At 43.4% G+C, this 19,083-nt stretch overlaps 1 protein-coding gene across 1 annotated transcript in view; it reads left to right on the top strand.

Moving 5' to 3' along the window:
- Positions 1-13,895, top strand: part of LOC126298231 (uncharacterized) — a 641,644-nt gene extending 627,749 nt beyond the window's left edge. The window contains exons 4-6 of the mRNA XM_049989537.1: positions 2,643-2,862; positions 12,217-12,379; positions 13,812-13,895. Of these exons, the coding sequence (XP_049845494.1) occupies positions 2,643-2,862; positions 12,217-12,379; positions 13,812-13,895 (467 nt within the window). The remainder of the gene's footprint in view (positions 1-2,642; positions 2,863-12,216; positions 12,380-13,811) is intronic.
- The last annotated feature ends 5,188 nt before the right edge of the window (positions 13,896-19,083 follow it).

Below are 19,083 nucleotides of genomic sequence, written 5' to 3'. Positions count from 1 at the left end.
TAACACCCAGGTACTTAGTTGAATTGACAGCCTTGAGAATTGTACTATTTATCGAGTAATCGAATTCCAACGGATTTCTTTTGGAACTCATGTGGATCATCTCACACTTTTCGTTATTTAGCGTCAACTGCCACCTGACACACCATACAGCAATCTTTTCTAAATCGCTTTGCAACTGATACTGGTCTTCGGATGACCTTACTAGACGGTAAATTACAGCATCATCTGCGAACAGTCTAAGAGAACTGCTCAGATTGTCACCCAGGTCATTTATATAGATCAGGAACAGTAGAGGTCCCAGGACGCTTCCCTGGGGAACACCTGATATCACTTCAGTTTTACTCGATGATTTGCCGTCTATTACTACGAACTGCGACATTCCTGACAGGAAATCACGAATCCAGTCGCACAACTGAGACGATACCCCATAGCTCCGCAGCTTGATTAGAAGTCGCTTATGAGGAACGGTGTCAAAAGCTTTCCGGAAATCTAGAAATACGGAATCAACTTGAGATCCCCTGTCGCTAGCGGTCATTACTTCGTGCGAATAAAGAGCTAGCTGCGTTGCACAAGAGCGATGTTTTCTGAAGCCATGCTGATTACGTGTCAATAGATCGTTCCCTTCGAGGTGATTCACAATGTTTGAATACAGTATATGCTCCAAAACCCTACTGAAAACCGACGTCAATGATATAGGTCTGTAGTTAAATGGATTACTCCTACTACCCTTCTTGAACACTGGTGCGACCTGCGCAATTTTCCAATCTGTAGGTACAGATCTATCGGTGAGCGAGCGGTTGTATATGAGTGCTAAGTAGGGAGCTATAGTATCAGCGTAATCTGAAAGGAACCTAATCGGTATACAATCTGGACCTGAAGACTTGCCCGTATCAAGCGAATTGAGTTGCTTCGCAACCCCTAAGGTATCTATTTCTAAGAAACTCATGCTAGCAGATGTTCGTGTTTCAAATTCTGGAATATTCCATTCGTCTTCCCTGGTGAAGGAAGTTCGGAAAACTGCGTTCAATAACTCCGCTTTAGCGGCACAGTCGTCGATAACAGTACCATCGGCACTGCGCAGTGAAGGTATTGACTGCGTCTTGCCGCTTGTGTACTTTACATACGACCAGAATTTCTTCGGATTTTCTACCAAATTTCGAGACAATGTTTCGTTGTGGAACCTATTAAAGGCATCTCGCATCGAAGTACGTGCCAAATTTCGCGCGTCTGTAAATTTTAGCCCATCTTCGGGATTTCGCGTTCTTCTGAACTTCGCATGCTTTTTCCGTTGCCTCTGCAACAGCGTTCGGACCTTTTTTGTGTACCACGGGGGATCCGTTCCATCTCTTACCAATTTATGAGGTATGAATATCTCAATTGCTGTTGCTACTATATCTTTGAATTTGAGCCACATTTCGTCTACATTCGCATAGTCAGTTCGGAAGGAATGGAAATTGTCTTTTAGGAAGACTTCTAGTGGCACTTTATCCGCTTTTTTAAATAAAATTATTTTGCGTTTGTTTCTGATGGATTTGAAAGAAATGGTATTGAGCCTCTCGTGTTCTTATATTTCTACGGAACCCCGACTAATAATTCTCGACGTCACTCTCGATTCTCTACTAGCTTTTTCAGCACCTGCCTTCTTTGTAATGGAATTTGTTATACTCTTCAGATCAAGGTATTTCGCCTGTCTCACATAACATCCGTATCAAGTGCAATAGTTTTGTCATGGGTGGGTATTTTAAGGGTCGAGTCATAGACAGATAAGAAAAACTATGCGGTTATCTGATTTTTGAAGACGAATATGGTTGGTAGACAGTTCACGCGTGATACGTGCGTTCAGCACACACTTTCCACCGTGCTTCTTGGTGGGAGAGAATGTGTACATCGTCGTAGAGGCATATAAGCTCGCCGGCCCCGTTGGACAATCTAACGAGGTTATTAGGGGTGAAATGGCACAGCCTGAGATTTCAGACTACTTGCTGATGGCAGGTTTTACTACTTACTTTCTTCCTCGTTTCTTTTGTCATCCATGACGACACATATACTCGTTCTGTTTTTGTTATGAAAAATATGAAGACTTTTTTATTTGACCAGCCATCTAATAAAGCCTACACATGTGGTCATCTATGAGATATAGTTTGTTCATCAAGTTCGTGTTACTTTTGAATTGCCTCTCGTATAACCCAGTATTCAGTTAAGCCAAAGTAGTAATTTGTACATATAACTCAATTAAGATCCATCGCCGAGTTTATCTGTCTGTATATCAAGCCAAACCTTAGGAACTACAGTCGGTATTTTGATGTCGTTTTCACTAATACACCGAGTAATTTACAATGAAGACTTATATCATAAATGTTTCGTTCAAATTAACTGAACTATGATGAAATATTCTGTGTGTAATCTCAGCAACTACTGTAAGTATTTTGATACGGTTTTCACTAATATGGAGACTGACTCACGAGCAAAAGTTTTGTACACCATCTATTATCGCTAGATCAGACAAGTAGTCTAGTTGTAGATACTTAGTGCTATGCGTGCGAATCCAGGGCGGTTCGGTTTGATACTAGACGGAAGTAGAATCGCGGCGAACATGGGTAATGCCTCACAGGACAAATGTTGAGGGAGGCGTGCTGTGGCAGGCGCGGAGCTGCGGTCGCTGTCGGGTCGCGGGCTGTGCGTGTGGCTGCGCTCGCTGCCCGCGGCGCTGGCTGCCCTGGGGGGCGCCTGCTACGCGCTGCCGCACCACCTGGACGCCCTGCTCGCCGACGCTGACGCCGACGTCGACGGCGAGGCGCTGTGGCACCTGGGCGACCGCACGCTCCACACTCCGCAGCTCTTCACTGCTCTACGCTCCAAAGAGTACGTACACCGCTGCTCGGCGACACACATCCTTCAATTAGGTACATTAAGATATACCGGTATTCACATTTCCAGAAGTGGTATTATCTCACTACACTGCACGACGTCTGATGTTGGTGCTGCTGCACTGATGTTCGACTCGTGCATTATTTTTATTCTACTGTTTTTCTGTAGGAGTCATGCCAGCTTACCGTATTGTACGTCAGATTATACATAACGGTTTCCTCCGCGGATACGTCGTGTCAGGTGGTGCTTTCATACGCTCCTTATTTTAACGAGCATATAAGCCACTGCCGAGGATTACATGTTTTTATTGCCACCGAAGACCTGAAGAAAGAAACGTCTGTCTCAATATGTGATACCGTTTATTCCTAATATCTTTTGCAAGTCGGAGAGTTCTTTCCTTTTATAGTAACATTTAACACATCCTGACAGACTGGTGTAGCGTAGAATGAGCCAAGCTATGTGTCGTACATTGATGGCCAGTAAGTAATGCTACGGTCTCAAAATAAAAGGCTCCAATTTCCTACGTCTCCAATAACTGGAGATGGAAATTGTTTCGATGTAACATTAAGTTTTAATGAGTCAATATTGTAACCAATGAAAAAGTCCACAACACAATCCACTGTAATAGAAAACAAATATATTTTGAATTTCCTTCTACCACAATATAAAAGTGCAACATTTCCAACAAATGATTAATCTTTTATTCTGAAATAACTTTGTCTAAAACCTACGTATTGCAGTATCAGCTCTGACATTAATTGTACGACACACTTGCGAACTCGACAATGCTACGCAGTTTGTTAAATACATGTGGGAACTAGATATACCTACAAACCCCGTTTTCCCTTTCTCTGTCCACCAGCTTTCCCCATGTCTCTGAACATCTCTTCCTTCACCCTCCCTATGCTCGTTTCCTCTCTCCTCTTTCTGTCCATCTTCTCTCCCTTCTCACTGACATTGAGCTTTGTTTATTTTTATTACTAAAGAACCCTTGAATGGAAATTAAAACGTCTTAAAATGGATGGTAAATCAATTGGGACCATTGATATATGAGTTATGAGAGAGACCTCTCAAACAATAGGATGTGTAAGTATAGTAATGTCAAAGACAGTATTTGATGTAGTTTAATCTGCGAATACGTAAGATTACAAAGTTTTGAACGGGTAAGTTTCCGTAATAGTATTTCAGGCATAAATCTAATCACCATAATGCAACTTTCCTTTTTCTGTTAAAACCAACTGCGGGTGAGAAAACAAAACAACACATTGTTGTGTATATAATTCCAGTTTAAAATTTTATGTAACTACAAGAAATATGTATGAGAGAAACAATTTGCCTAATGGTTTAAATTCTCTGCTGTCATAGTTAAAACTACTGTGAGAACGAAAACGAAACTGTACATTTTAACAGCACAGCATTTTGTTTTCTGCACTCAGTTTTAACAGGAAATATGTACTCTCTACCCATCTGAATGTTTACTACATTATAGTTTAAAAGTTGGGGTAAATGGATATTTTGCTATCAACGCTTGATACACCGAAAAGCCATAGAAACTGGTACACCTAACTAATATCGTGTAGGGCCCCGCGAGCACGCAGAAGTACCGCAACACGACGTAGCATGAACCCGACTAATGTCTTAAGTACTGCTGGAAGGAATTGGCACCATGAATCCTTCAGGGCTTTCCATAAATCAGTAAGAGTACGAGGGAGTGGAAATATGTTCTGAGCAGCACGTTGCAAGACATTACAGATATGCTCCATAATGTTAATGTCTGGGGAGTTTGTTGGCCAGCGGAAGTGTTTAAATTCAGTGGAGTGTTTCTGGAGACACTCTGTAGAAATTCTGGACGTGTAGGGTGTCGCATTGTCCTGCTGGAATTGTCCAAGTCTGTCGGAATGCACAATGGATATGAATGGATGCAGGTGACCAGACAGAATGCTTACGTACGTTTCTCCTGTCAGATTCGTATATAGGGGTATCAGGGTTCCCATATCACTCCAACTGCACGCGCCCCACACCATTACAGAGCCTCTACCGTGGCAATGGTCAGTTATTTCGATGCTGAAATAACAGAACTCAGCTACTATTTTAAGTGACTCATTTCCAAATCCAGTTCCCTCAGCATCGCTTGATTTAATCTGACTACAAAAAATTACCATTTTTTAAATTTTTATCTATATTCATACTATTACCTGTTTTCAAGATACTGTTCATTCCGTTCACTGTACCTTCCATGTACTGTGCCGTCTCTGACAGAATTACGAAGTCATTCACAAATTTCTACGTTTTTATTTATTTCTTCACCTCGACATTTAAATCCTTTTAAAAATTTCTCCGAGGATTTCGTTTCTTGTTTCACAATGTGCAGACTGAATAACAAATGGGATAGGCTACAAACTGTCGCACTAGCGTCTCACTTAATGCTTCCCTTTCATGTCCTCCGACTATTAGCACTGCAGTCAAGTTTCTACACAAATTATAGTATGTTTATTTCCACTCGTGTATTTAATCCCCCCCCCCCACCACTACCACCACCACCAGCATTGCAAAGACAGTATTCCAGTCAACGCTGTCAAAACTTCCGCCAAGTCTACGAACGCTGTAAGAAACGTGATTTCCCTTTCTTCATTCTGTTTTGTTAGACAACTAATCTTCTCCGAGATCATCTTTTCCCGCTTTTCAGTTCACGTCTAACAAATTAGTGTCATTATTTTGCAACGGCGACGTATTTATTTAAAGGTTGTGTAATAAAAACACCGTCAGAACCTACCTTCCTTGGAACTGGAATTATTACATTCTTCTTTAAGAGTGAAATTATTTCCCATATGTCGCAATAATTTTGTCACGATATGTTCTCCCGAGATGTTCATTAATTTTGAGAGAATGGCGTCTACTCCAAGTCCTTTGTTTCAACTTACGTGTTTCAGTGCTCTGTCAAATTCTTCCCACAGTATTTTCATTTACTTCATCTTCTGTTTAGATAACATTGTCTTCAACTTATTTGTGTAGCCCTGCTACACAGGATGTTTGTTTTAACTTGAGACAACTAAATATCTCAAAAACGCCGCATCGTCCCAAAAGAAAAAAAAGTTCTAGGCGATATTAGTGAAGGTGACTTCTATCTGTCCTACAGATTGCCACTTCCTAACCACACCTCCTGCGTGGACGAGGTTACCTTCGTATTTCAAATAGGAATTCCCCATTTATATTGCATATTCCGAGACAACACCAGAAAGTGTGTACGGTTTACGCAAACCATTGTTTCCCATTCGTGGCAAATGGCGCTTTAATTGATAAATATCAAGTGTGCCTGTTTTTTCAAATGAGAACAGACGCATTTCATTCTACATTTCATTTACGATGTAAATGTAAACCTTTGTACTCTAACGGTTGATATTTATGTTCGAAATTTACTTTGGTGTTGCAGATTTTATTGTACAGTAGAATTTGCTTAGCTATTTCAATGTCTGGTTACCAACTTCGTTTAGCGTGATCCAGGAACAACGACGTGGATGTAATACACTCCTGGAAATGGAAAAAAGAACACATTGACACCGGTGTGTCAGACCCACCATACTTGCTCCGGACACTGCGAGAGGGCTGTACAAGCAATGATCACACGCACGGCACAGCGGACACACCAGGAACCGCGGTGTTGGCCGTCGAATGGCGCTAACTGCGCAGTATTTGTGCACTGCCGCCGTCAGTGTCAGCCAGTTTGCCGTGGCATACGGAGCTCCATCGCAGTCTTTAACACTGGTAGCATGCCGCGACAGCGTGGACGTGAACCGTATGTGCAGTTGACGGACTTTGAGCGAGGGCGTATAGTGGGCATGCGGGAGGCCGGGTGGACGTACCGCCGAATTGCTCAACACGTGGGGCGTGAGGTCTCCACAGTACATCGATGTTGTCGCCAGTGGTCGGCGGAAGGTGCACGTGCCCGTCGACCTGGGACCGGACCGCAGCGACGCACGGATGCACGCCAAGACCGTAGGATCCTACGCAGTGCCGTAGGGGACCGCACCGCCACTTCCCAGCACATTAGGGACATTGTTGCTCCTGGGGTATCGGCGAGGACCATTCGCAACCGTCTCCATGAAGCTGGGCTACGGTCCCGCACACCGTAAGGCTGTCTTCCGCTCACGCCCCAACATCGTGCAGCCCGCCTGCAGTGGTGTCGCGACAGGCGTGAATGGAGGGACGAATGGAGACATGTCGTCTTCAGCGATGAGAGTCGCTTCTGCCTTGGTGCCAATGATGGTCGTATGCGTGTTTGGCGCCGTGCAGGTGAGCGCCACAATCAGGACTGCAATCGACCGAGGCACACAGGGCCAACACCCGGCATCATGGTGTGGGGAGCGATCTCCTATACTGGTCGTACACATTTGGTGATCGTCGAGGGGACACTGAATAGTGCACGGTACATCCAAACCGTCATCGAACCCATCGTTCTACCATTCCTAGACCGGCAAGGGAACTTGCTGTTCCTAGAGGACAATGCACGTCCGCATGTATCCCGTGCCACCCAACGTGCTCTAGAAGGTGTAAGTCAACTACCCTGGCCAGCAAGATCTCCGGATCTGTCCCCCATTGAGCATGTTTGGGACTGGATGAAGCGTCGTCTCACGCGGTCTGCACGTCCAGCACGAACGCTGGTCCAACTGAGGCGCCAAGTGGAAATGGCATGGCAAGCCGTTCCACAGGACTACATCCAGCATCTGTACGATCGTCTCCATGGGAGAATAGCAGCCTGCATTGCTGCGAAAGGTGGATATACACTGTACTAGTGCCGTCATTGTGCATGCTCTGTTGCCTGTGTCTATGTGCCTGTGGTTCTGTCAGTGTGACCATGTGATGTATCTGACCCCAGGAATGTGTCAATAAAGTTTCCCCTTCCTGGAACAATGAATTCACGTTATTTCAATTTCCAGGAGTGTGGTTTTCTGCCCCCATCGTGATGCTTGATTCCAAGAGTCTCCTTGCCTCTGAGCAATTGGGATCACTTAATGGACATTTTACCTTATTACAATGGTTGTACGTAGCATTCCGCCAAAGTCGTGTAGTGGCCAACGCGAGAGTTACGACGTTGGATGGAAACAACACACAACGTATAATCCCCACGGAGGGATTCGAGGCTGTTCACAGAAATGTCGATAGTTTGGGGAATCACCACAATTAACATTGTAGGGAACAGAAAACTACTTTACGACTAGCTTACTTTTCAGAAATGTCAATGTCTAACCATGTTATTTCTACTGTACGATCACATTAGCAGCAACCAAGTATCGAGCGAGGTGGTGCAGTGGTTAGCACACTAGACTCACATTCGAGAAGACGATAGTTCAAACCTGCATTCGGCCATCCTGATCTGGGTTTTCCATTATTTTCCTCAATCGCTTCTGGCAAAGGCCGGATGGTTCCCATGAAACGGCAAGGCCGACTTTCTTCCCCATCCTTCCCAAATCCTATGATACCGATGCTGTTTGGTCCCCTCCCCCAAAGTAACCAACACTCAAGTTTGAACATCAACGTAAACTCTTAGAATACAGAGTTTTACATATACATCGTAAATGATATGTAGAAGAAAATGGGTAGGTTCTGTGCCGGCTGCCACGTCTTTGCCTGTGGCGGCCGATGGGGTGCGTGTCGTGCATCGCTGGGAGACAGCGATGGCAGCCGGGAGGGTGGCACATGGCGAACTACGGAGCGATGGCGAGAAAGTACGGGTTGTACAAGAAAGTGTACGCCGTTATCTGTATGCAATAAAAGACACTATAATAAATATATTTTTACATGAAAATGCATGTAATTACTAACTACACAATTATTTAATAGTTAATCCAATCGCCGCCATTATCGATTACAGCTCTGCACCTTAGCCCTCTCTCTGGTAAATCATCCATATTTCCAACCTCTAAATACCGTTTGACCCACTTCGCAACGAAGGTCTTTGACTTTCTAAGATTTTTAACAACAGTTCCATATGAAAGCTTTGGTCCCTTTCAATAATTTACAGGGAACACTGCCTCGTGACGCTTCAGATATTTTGCACTCGTTTTAAACTGCAACCGACAAAACGGAACTTTTAACTCTCGAACTGTTTAACTATACACCCGGAGAAAGCGCATTGATTACAGATTCGAGACCACTGTCAGAGAAGTCGCTGCAGACGCTACATTCTAAATTATGGCGTACTGAGTCTATGTGGGGAAGGATGTAACGGAACATATGTGTAACAAGTGCGTCTACAGCAGTCCGTTTCTGTTCAAAAATGGTTCAAATGGCTCTGAGCTCTATGGGACTTAACTACTGTGGTCATCAGTCCCCTAGAACTTAGAACTACTTAAACCTAACTAACCTAAGGACATCACACACATCCATGCCCGAGGCAGGATTCGAACCTGCGACCGTAGCAGTCACGCGGAGTCCGTTTCTGTGATTACTGTGATTAGGTCTGTGGAGATTCTGAGTCGCTGCCTTCAGAGATGAACGAAGCCAGAACAACATGGACAGGACAGTATGTGCTCTTGATGGAACGTACTAAATGGGAGCAGCTTCCTCTCCAGTAATACGAATGGACCGAGCGAAGGGACTGTTAAATGGTAGTCCTTCTGAGTAATTCTGTACTGAAGGGAATTTGTTGCTCTGAACTGACATTATTCGTTGCTTGTTGTCACTATGTTCTACCGCAAGTTCATGGGTGCTATAGCTGATCTTTGACTTGTGGCCCTTTAAGTATTATAGAACTCACATAACGGAACAGATGTTTTTTATGATTGTTTTCCTATCGGGCAACTGCGTATGCTGTGGTGCAAGTATAAAGTCCACAGTACGGTGATGTGGTGGCTGGGTTATAGTGCATTTTCGTTATCAAGTCATTTCCATTTAACTGAGGGATGCTGACCGTGTCATCGGACCTCACGCGGTTTTTCTGTATCTTCATGGGCAGCAGGAGCTGTATCGTATAGCATCTGTGTTTGAGATGAACCTGAGGTATGATAACTACCAGTTATTTGTGTGGACAGTAAATAGAATGGCCCAAACAAGTAACGGTGGTTAGATGAGTGGAAATGTACCACGGTGGTAACAAAAAATGCAACTGCATGAGCTACTTCGCTGATGTTCCCAGACTACGGGTAGGTTTATCTTGTATCTTTATCTCCGAAATAAGTGTTCTTTGAAATTTGTTAATGAATGAATTAGATTGTAGTTTTGGATTTTAGTGATTTATTTTTGGTTTCAGATTTTGGTAATGCTGTTACTGGCATTATGTGAAAATTTTCAAGTAAGAGTGCAGGGCCCCCTCTGAATAAGATTATAATATAGAAATGTGTGGACATAGAACGACTGGGCGCACATGAAAGGTTCACACTAAAATCTACTTTGGAATAATTCTGTGCTGGGCTCGGTTTGGACCCGTTCATGTCCTGTTAGTGTTACGGAAATATCATGGGTGTGAAGTGTGGGTTAACTTATGTGTTTGAATATAAGTATTAGGGAGCCCGTGTGGTGGAGTTTTCAGATTTAGGTGGAGTTGGAGTATCATTAATCTTAATGTCTTTCTGTAACGGCTTGTTGGCCATAAACTGTTCCTGTTCCGTAGCCTGATCGTATTATGTTTCCTATCAAGGTTTTGTTATGAGGGTCTGTAACGTCCTAGATAAATTTAACATTACTGTTTAAATAAATGTCACTCTGTACCCATTTTCCGAGTTTAATTTGAGTAGTTGAAGTTCCACGGTACAGCTCTTAATTGCACTTGATATTTGTCGATTACAGCGCCATCTACCGCGAATGGGAAACAATAGTTTGAGTAAACCGTACGTATTTTTTGGTTTAGAATCCCAATATTCAATAAAAATGGAGGCGGGAGAGTCCTATTTGAAAATAAAAAGTTGACCCCGGACACGCAGGAGGTGTGATTAAGTGGTTGCCGGTTGTAGCACAGACAGATGTCCTCTTTATTAATATTCACTTTTCGCCCACAATTTTTTTTAATGATGCACTGTTTAGAGACACATACTTGTCTGAATTGAAACCAAATACCCTATATATTCCTTCCACCTTTCTGCCGTTCCCTTTTCTGCTTAGTTCTGGCTACCAATTTGAGCTCTTCATAATCATATAGCTGTTTGTCTTTTCCTCGAAGTTTTCCTCAATTTTCGAATAGACAGCGTACATACGTTTCACTATTACGCATGCTTTTGTAGGTTTTCGTTTTTCTCTCTAGGTCTTCCTACTTTACCGTTTTTGTCCTCCTATCAGTGTAATGTTTTTGACGTCATTATTACCTGTCGTCTGTCTCGCTTGCTCTGTTTTATATTTTTTTCACTTTTTCTTTATTTCATGTTGCTCGTAATTTTCTCGATTAGATTTAGCGACAAAACATAAGAATCCCTTTTTCTTTATGCAGTAGGTTTTTTTAAATATTAGATGTATGTTTGTTGAGTGTCAAGCAGTATTTCTAAATAAAGTGTACAATGGGCTTATATTTTTCAACCTCCGATCAGTCAAGAAATTAAAATAGCAGTAAAAATCCGGTGAAGCTTTGCGTAGATGTTTGGAAAGAATTAATCCGAATTGGCTGTAGAACACTTTTTATTAAGCCACTACCGGTTTGGCACAGATGTATCCTCAGATAGATTCATTTTACTAGGTCATCGCCGAAAGGTAAATGCCTTAGAGCCACTCCCCGTCATTCGCTTCACGTTGTAAACAAATAGCGCGTCTAAAGCGGCAGTCCTTATTTAAAACGAAGGGGGTAGCATAACCGCGCCCCATGCAGGAAGGCGGCTGATCGGCGGCATGCAATGCACTACTGTCGCTCTGCCACCTTCCTCGTTGTGGCGTGAGAACAGGTCGAGCAGGCGTGGCATAACGTATCCCAGGACAGTATTCGCCAGAGTCGCCGCCTGTATTGCCGCCCGTGTACGCTAAACAGCATACTTATATGGGTGTTTCAGCCTGGTTCGATACCTTGTATTTCAAAACCTCTTGCGCTGCTGATCCGTAAATGTAATCATTTCAGGTAATCCATATGCAGTGTTGGAACAAAAAATCTAGAGTGAACTGGAAACCTCTAAAACAGTGTACTTTTTCCAGCATTGTATTTAAGTCAGTGCAGGGATTATCTAGAGATGTAGCTGGCAGGTGTAGCTAAACGTTGTAAATAAAAAATTTTGAGTTTTCGCTCTGGTTTCCATTTCCCGACCGAATGGAGGTTGAGAAAAAAAAAAATATCTGGCTCCCGTAAGTATTTTGTAACCGTACTAGCCGAGTACTTGTTTTGGTGAACGTTGTTTTTCTGAGCTCTGCAGCTGGTGCATTGTGGTGTGCGCGTTGCAGGTACGGGCTGGGCGGCGTGGTGCGGCGCGTGTCGCGGCGCCAGGCGGCGGTGCTGGGGCTGGCGGTGCGCGCGCGGGTGCCAGCGCTCGTCGCCTCGCTGTGCCCGCTCCAGGTGTTCGGCCTCGACGACGCCGTCGTCAGCTTCGCGCACGCCGCGGACAAGGTCGCTTCCCCTTCCGCCTCCACACAATGCTCATCTCGCAAAGTCAATCGATACCAATTCTTCCTCCCTGCAGCTTGCGTAAATAGCTCCGATGCAGAGTAAGGGCAATGTACATTAGCTCGCCTGAATTAATGAAATCCGTACGAGGCTACCGCCGTTTTCTTGCACATTATGTCAGACAATAATTCTACTCTAGTTCCTTATTTGTGTAGCCGTAGTATCCGTAATTGCCTTACAATGACATAAGGCATTTATAATCTGGCTTTGAAACTATTAAAATACGAGCACTTCTTTTATCATAAACGTTTCGTTTTATTCAGTTAAAACATTTTCACTGGTCTAGATTCAAGCGTATTTACAACGATGATTTTCTACTTTATCAAAAAATCAAACTTCTACATCATTTGAAATGAGCTGCTTCTAAATGCCGAAACAAATCAAAATTGTAGTATATTCCATTACAAACCACTGACTACATTTTAAACGAATAAAACGAAATGCAAGTGGAAATTTAACATGTATATGCAGCAGCTGCAAAGAACGAATTTAAACACCGTAGATAAACACTGCGTACATTGACATACACTTGGTTTTACTTTTTTACGTTTAAATACACATTTCTCGAAATTATAGCTATGGCTTCCTCCAGCTACCGCTTTCTATTTTCAGTTTTGTATAATTACAGAGTTTTTGAGACCAATCCCAAGTTACTCTGAGAGTTGTGTACACAGATGACGTAAAATAAATTCACAAGTTGCGACATTGTCGCGAATAAAACAGTGACCCGTATGTACAATAAGTTTCCCTTAATTTACTTCTCTGGTCACAAACTTTTTGTTAACAGAATACCGCTTTAGCTCTATAATGACCATAATCAGATATGTTTTATAAAAACAAAGTCTTGATGTACTGCAGCCATAGTGGCATCGTCAAATGCTAGATGCTGAATCGGCACCAGCATCGTCAAATATATATAAATAACATTATATGCACACGTCATGTTGTCAGTAGCTACTCTGAGTAACTTGGGATTGATACAAGAAACTCTGTAATTATACGAAATTTAGAACAGAAAGCGGTAGCTAGAGCAAGCATCTGCATCTAACATTTGACTGGCTGCAGTACATTAAGACTTTGTTTTTGTAAAACAGATCTGATGATGGTTATTATAGACCAAAACCGGTAATCTGTTAACAAACTGTTTGTGACCGTAGAAGTAAATAAAAGGAAACTTTTTGTAAAATAAATTGTAAGTAACGTACAAGAGTCAAGAGCGATAGTAAGAACTGGAGGAGCATTCTCACAACCTTTCCCCATTAGAACTGAATTAAGCACTTTCGGACGTGCTGTCTAATCTCACCCTGGAGAAAGTCATAAGAGAGACCAAAGTTGAAGAGTGTAATGGGATATAGTGGAAAGTGGCAATTTTCAGGTATGTGCTTATGCAGACGACATGACAGCGACAATGAACGAGTCTTGGAGAGATGTAAAAAAGGGTCGCCATAGCAGCAAGTAAAGCAAGACAACTCATCAATAAACTATGCAACTAGGCAGAACTAAATATGCACAAAAGTAGCACTTCATAGTCGACAGAGAAAAGATAAAGTCTACTGAATAGTTCATGTACCTGGGAAGCTGGTGCAATTGTTATAATCACATACCCGTAGATTTAAATGAAAGAATTTCTGCTGGTACCCGATGTATATATGCCATCGAAAGTCGAAATCCATATCACATGCTGGGAAAACGAAGATCTACACAGCCATTACATACCCCAATGACCTCTGTTGTTGGTATGATCTTTAGTCCAAAGACTTGTTCTAGTGCAGCTCTCCCTGCTACTGTGTGCTGAGCAAACCTCTCTATGTCCGAATAACTACTAAAACTAAATCCTCCTGAACCCGCTTACTGTGTTCATCTCTCTGTCTCCACCTACAATTTTTACTCCCCATGCTTCCCTCCAATACTAAATTGGTGATTATTTGACGTCTCAGAATGTATCCTATCAACCGATCCCCTCTTTTAGTCGAGCTGTCCGACAAATTTCGTCTCTTTCCAATTCTATTCAGTATCTCTTCATTACTGAGTGATCCATTCATTCAGTCTTCAGAATCCTTGGTGTACCACGACCTTCCTGAAGCTTGTATTTCATGGACTGTGCGGCTGGTCCCGGCGGAGGTTCGAGTTCTCCCTCGGGCATGTGTGCATGTGTTTGTCCTTAGGATAATTTAGGTTAAGTGGTGTGCAAGCTTAGGGACTGATGACCTTAGCAGTTAAGTCCCGTAAGATTTCACACACATCTGAACATTTTTTGGAGCTTGATTGTCTTTTTGTCTAGTTTATTGTGCATGTTTCACTTACATACATGGCTACACTACAGCCATATACCTTCACAAAAGACTTCTCCACACTCAAGTCTAAATTCAATTCTAGCAAATTTCTTTTCTTTTCTTGTCATTGCCTGCCTAAATTTCATATCCTATCTATAATTCGGCCGTCATCAATTTTTTCTCTGCGCAAATAGCAAAACCTGACTACTACTTTAAATGTCTCGTTTCCTGATCTATTTCCCTTAGAACCACCTGATTTTATTCGCCTACGTTCCATTATCCTTGTCTTACTTCTACTGAAGTTCATCTCATATCCTCCCTTCAAGACACTGTCCACTCCGTCCAGCTGCTCTTCCAAGTCTAACGATGTCATCTGCAAACCTTTAGGTTTTTATTTCTTATTCCTGAAATTTCATTCCTACTTCAATTTTTTCTTTGGTTTCCTTTAGTACTTCCTCAATGCACAGATTGCATAACAGCAGGGGAAGGCTACAATCCTGTCTCACTCCCTTCTCAACCACGGTTTCCATTTCATGCCCCTTTACTCTCATGACTGCCATTTGTTTTCTATACAAGCTGTAAAAAGTTTTTCGCTCCATATATTTTAGTCCTGCAACATTCAGAATTTCAAAGAGAGTGTTCCAGTCAGCACTGTCAAAAGTTTTCTCTCACTTTACAAATGCTATAAACGTAAGTTTGCCTCTCCTTAACTTATCTTGTAAAGTAATTCGTAGGATCAGTATTGCCTCGCGTGTTCCTACATTTCTCCGAAATCCAAACTGATCTTCCCCGATGTCGGCTTCTACCAGTTTTTTCATTCATCTGTAAGGAATTAGTTTTAGTATTTTGCTACCATGGCTTATTAAACTGGTAGTTCAGTAATTTTCACACGTGTCAGCAACCGCTTCTATCAGAATTAGGATTATTACATTCTTCTTGAAGTCTGATGATATTTCGCCTGTGTCATACATCTCGCATGCTAGCTGGAAGTGTTTTGTCATGGCTGGCTCTCCCAGGGCAATTAGTAGTTCTGACGGAATGTCGTTTACTCCAGGTGCTTGTTTCAACTTAGATCTGTCAAATTCTTCTCGTAGTATCATATCTCCCACCTCATCTTCATCTACGCCCTCTTCGATGTTCATAATATTGCTTACGGGTTTATCTTTCTTGTATAGGACCTTTATGGTAATGAGCCAAAACAGCATGACTACCTGAAAAGCACACTAGGCCATTAAAATTGCTACACCAAGAAGAAATGCAGATGATTAACGGATATTCATTGGAGAAATATATTATACTAAAACTTACATGTGGTTACTTTTTCACGCAATTTGGGTGCATAGATCCTGAGAAATCAGTACCCAGAACAACCATATCTGGCCGTATAACGGCCTTGATACGCATGGGCATTGAGTCAAACAGAGCTTGGATGGCGTGTACAGGTACAGCTGCCCATGCAGCTTCAACATGATACCACAGTTCATTAAGAGTAGTGACTGGCGTATTTTGACGAGCCAGTTGCTCGGCCACCATTGACCAGACGTTTTCAGTTGGTAAGCAGGCTGCAGTCGAACATTTCTGTATCCAGAAAGGCCCGTCCAGGACCTGGAACATGCGGTCGTGCATTATCGTGCTGAAATGTAGGGTTCCGCAGGGATCGAATGAATGGTAGAGCCACTGTTCAATGTGCCGTCAATGCGAACAAGAGGTGACCGAGACGTGTGACCAATGGCACCCCATACCATCACGCCGGGTGATACGCCATTATGGTGATGACGAATACACGCTTCCAATGTGCGTTCACCGCGATGTCGCCAAACACGGATGCGACCATCACGATACAGTAAACAGAACCTGGATTCATCTGACAAAATGACGTTTTGCCATTCGTGCACCCAGGTTCGTCGTTGAGTACACCATCGCAGGCGCTCTTGTCTGTGGTGCAGCATCAAGGGTATCAGCAGCCATGGTCTCCGAGCTGAAAGTCCATGCTGCTGCAAACGTCGTCGAACTGTTCATGCAGATGGTTGTTGTCTTGCAAACGACTCATCTGTTGACTCAGGGATCGAAAGATGGCTGCACGATCCGTTACAGCCATGCGAATAAGATGCTTGTCATCTCGACTGCTACGAGGCCGTAGGGATCCAGCACGGCGTTCCGTATTTCCCTCCTGAACCCTCAGATTCCATATTCTGCTAACAGTCATTGGATCTAGACCAACGCGAGCAGCAATGTTGCGATACGATAAACCGTAATCGCGATAGGCTACAATCCAACCTGTATCGAAGTCGGAAACGTGATGGTACGCATTTCTCCTCCTTAGTCGAGGCATCACAACAACGTTTCACCAGGCAACTCTGGTCAACTGCTGTTTGTGTATGAGAAATCGGTTGGAAACTTTCCTCATGTCAGCACGTTGTAGGTGTCCCCACCGGTCCAACCTTGTGTGAATGCTCTGAAAAGCTTATATTTTGCATATCACAGCATCTTCTTCCTGTCGATTAAATTTCGCGTCTGTAGCATGTCATCTTCGTGGTTTAACAATTGTAATGGCCAGTGGTGCAGATTGTTTATCCTTCTCTGGAACGAAATCCATCACTGATTCTAAGTATCCGGACCAAAGAGTTTGTTGAAAGCTTTGTGGAGGCATGTGGCCCTAGATGTCTACGCACTGGTCATGTAATTCACGTAATTAACGTGCCGCCGATTAGCGTAAGCGGTGATGGCGCCAGATTGCTACTCAGATGGGTCCCATAGGATTTATATCAGGCAAATTTTGTTGCCGAGACATCAACGTGAGTTCACTATAATGCTCCTCAAACCATTGTAGCATGATTCTGGCTCCAAGACATGGACATTTATATTGCCGAAAGGTGACATCGCCGTCGGGAAGACATCAAGCATGAGGGGATACAGGTGGTTCATAGCTGTAAGAGTGTCTTCGATTACTATCACAGGTGCTATGCAAGCACAGGAGAATGTCTGCAATGGCCATAATATTGCTCCCACCAGCGTGTGTACATGGCGCTCTGCAAGTTTCGAGCCGCCGTTCACCTCAGTGACGGAGTTTGGTGAGACGGCTAGCGACGTAGTGTAGCAAAAAATTGTTTCACCCGAAGAGGCGACACATTTCCATTGATCGCCGGTCGAAACGCGATGGCCCCCTGACCTCTGCAATTGGCACTGGTAACGTCATTGGGTCAACATGTGAACACGTAAAGGTGGTCTACTGGGAGCTCCACGTTGAACAATATGCGACGAACGGTGTGCTCCGAAACACTTGTGCGTGCACCAGCATTATGCTCTTTCGGCAGAGATGCCACAGATCACCATCTATCCTACTTTAAGGAGGAGACAAGCCTCAGAACCCCACGTTCTGCGAAGAGTCATGGACGTCGAGCCATTTACCACCTAGTGGTCGTTTCACTGTCTTTCTGCCTCTTTCCGTAAATGCTCACAACAGTTGTAGGTGAACGTCCGACCAACTTTACCGTTTCCGAGGTACTCATTCACAAGCTCTGCGTAATAATAATTTGCGGTTTTTCAAAGTCCCTTACCTCAGTGGGTTTTTACATCTGCTGCTCATATCTCCGCTAGGGTGATCCCCCGTCCGTATCTGCGTCTACGAGTTTTTGCAATCATCTGTAAAAGGTTCGAGTTAGTATGTTGCTGCCATAATTTATTGGACTGATAGGTCGGTAATATTCACACCTATCAGCAGCACCTTTCTTTGGAATTGGAATTAATAAATTGTTTTTCAAGTCTGAGGGTATGTCTCTTCTTTCATGCACCTTGCACACCAGATGGACGAGTTTTAGGTCTTTATGTGCTCTGTAAAATTCTTCACACAGTTTCCGATCTTCATCTACGTCCTCTTCCATTTATACAACACTTCCCTCAAGCAAAGCTCCATTGAATCGACCCTCTACATTGATAAACCATAATAATATGACCACTTACCACCGCGACGCTGGATGTCGCTTGTTGGCGGTGTGGGCACCTAATGCGGTAACAAAAGTATGTCAGACAGGCGGACACATATGGGGGATCATCCTAGGCAAGATGTGAATTGCAAATTAGGAAATCCATTGAGATAAGCGACTCTGACAAAGGGCAGATTATTATGCCGCAGAGGATGAGAACGAGGATCTCGACAATGGCGAAGCTGGTCGAATGTTCACGTGCTACGATCGTGAGCGTCTCCGGAAAGAGGTAGAAGGACATTGAAACTACCACTAGGCGCTAAATGGCTCAACGTCTCTGACTCTTCACAGAACGTGGGTTTCGGGAGCTAGTCTGCTTTGTAAAGTAGGATAGATGGTGATCTGTGGCATCTCTGCCGAAAGAGAACAATGCTGGTGCACGCAAAAGTGT

This window comes from Schistocerca gregaria, chromosome X (assembly GCF_023897955.1).
Source record: "Schistocerca gregaria isolate iqSchGreg1 chromosome X, iqSchGreg1.2, whole genome shotgun sequence".
NCBI lineage: Eukaryota > Metazoa > Arthropoda > Insecta > Orthoptera > Acrididae > Schistocerca > Schistocerca gregaria.
This window is presented reverse-complemented; position numbering and strand designations above follow the sequence as displayed.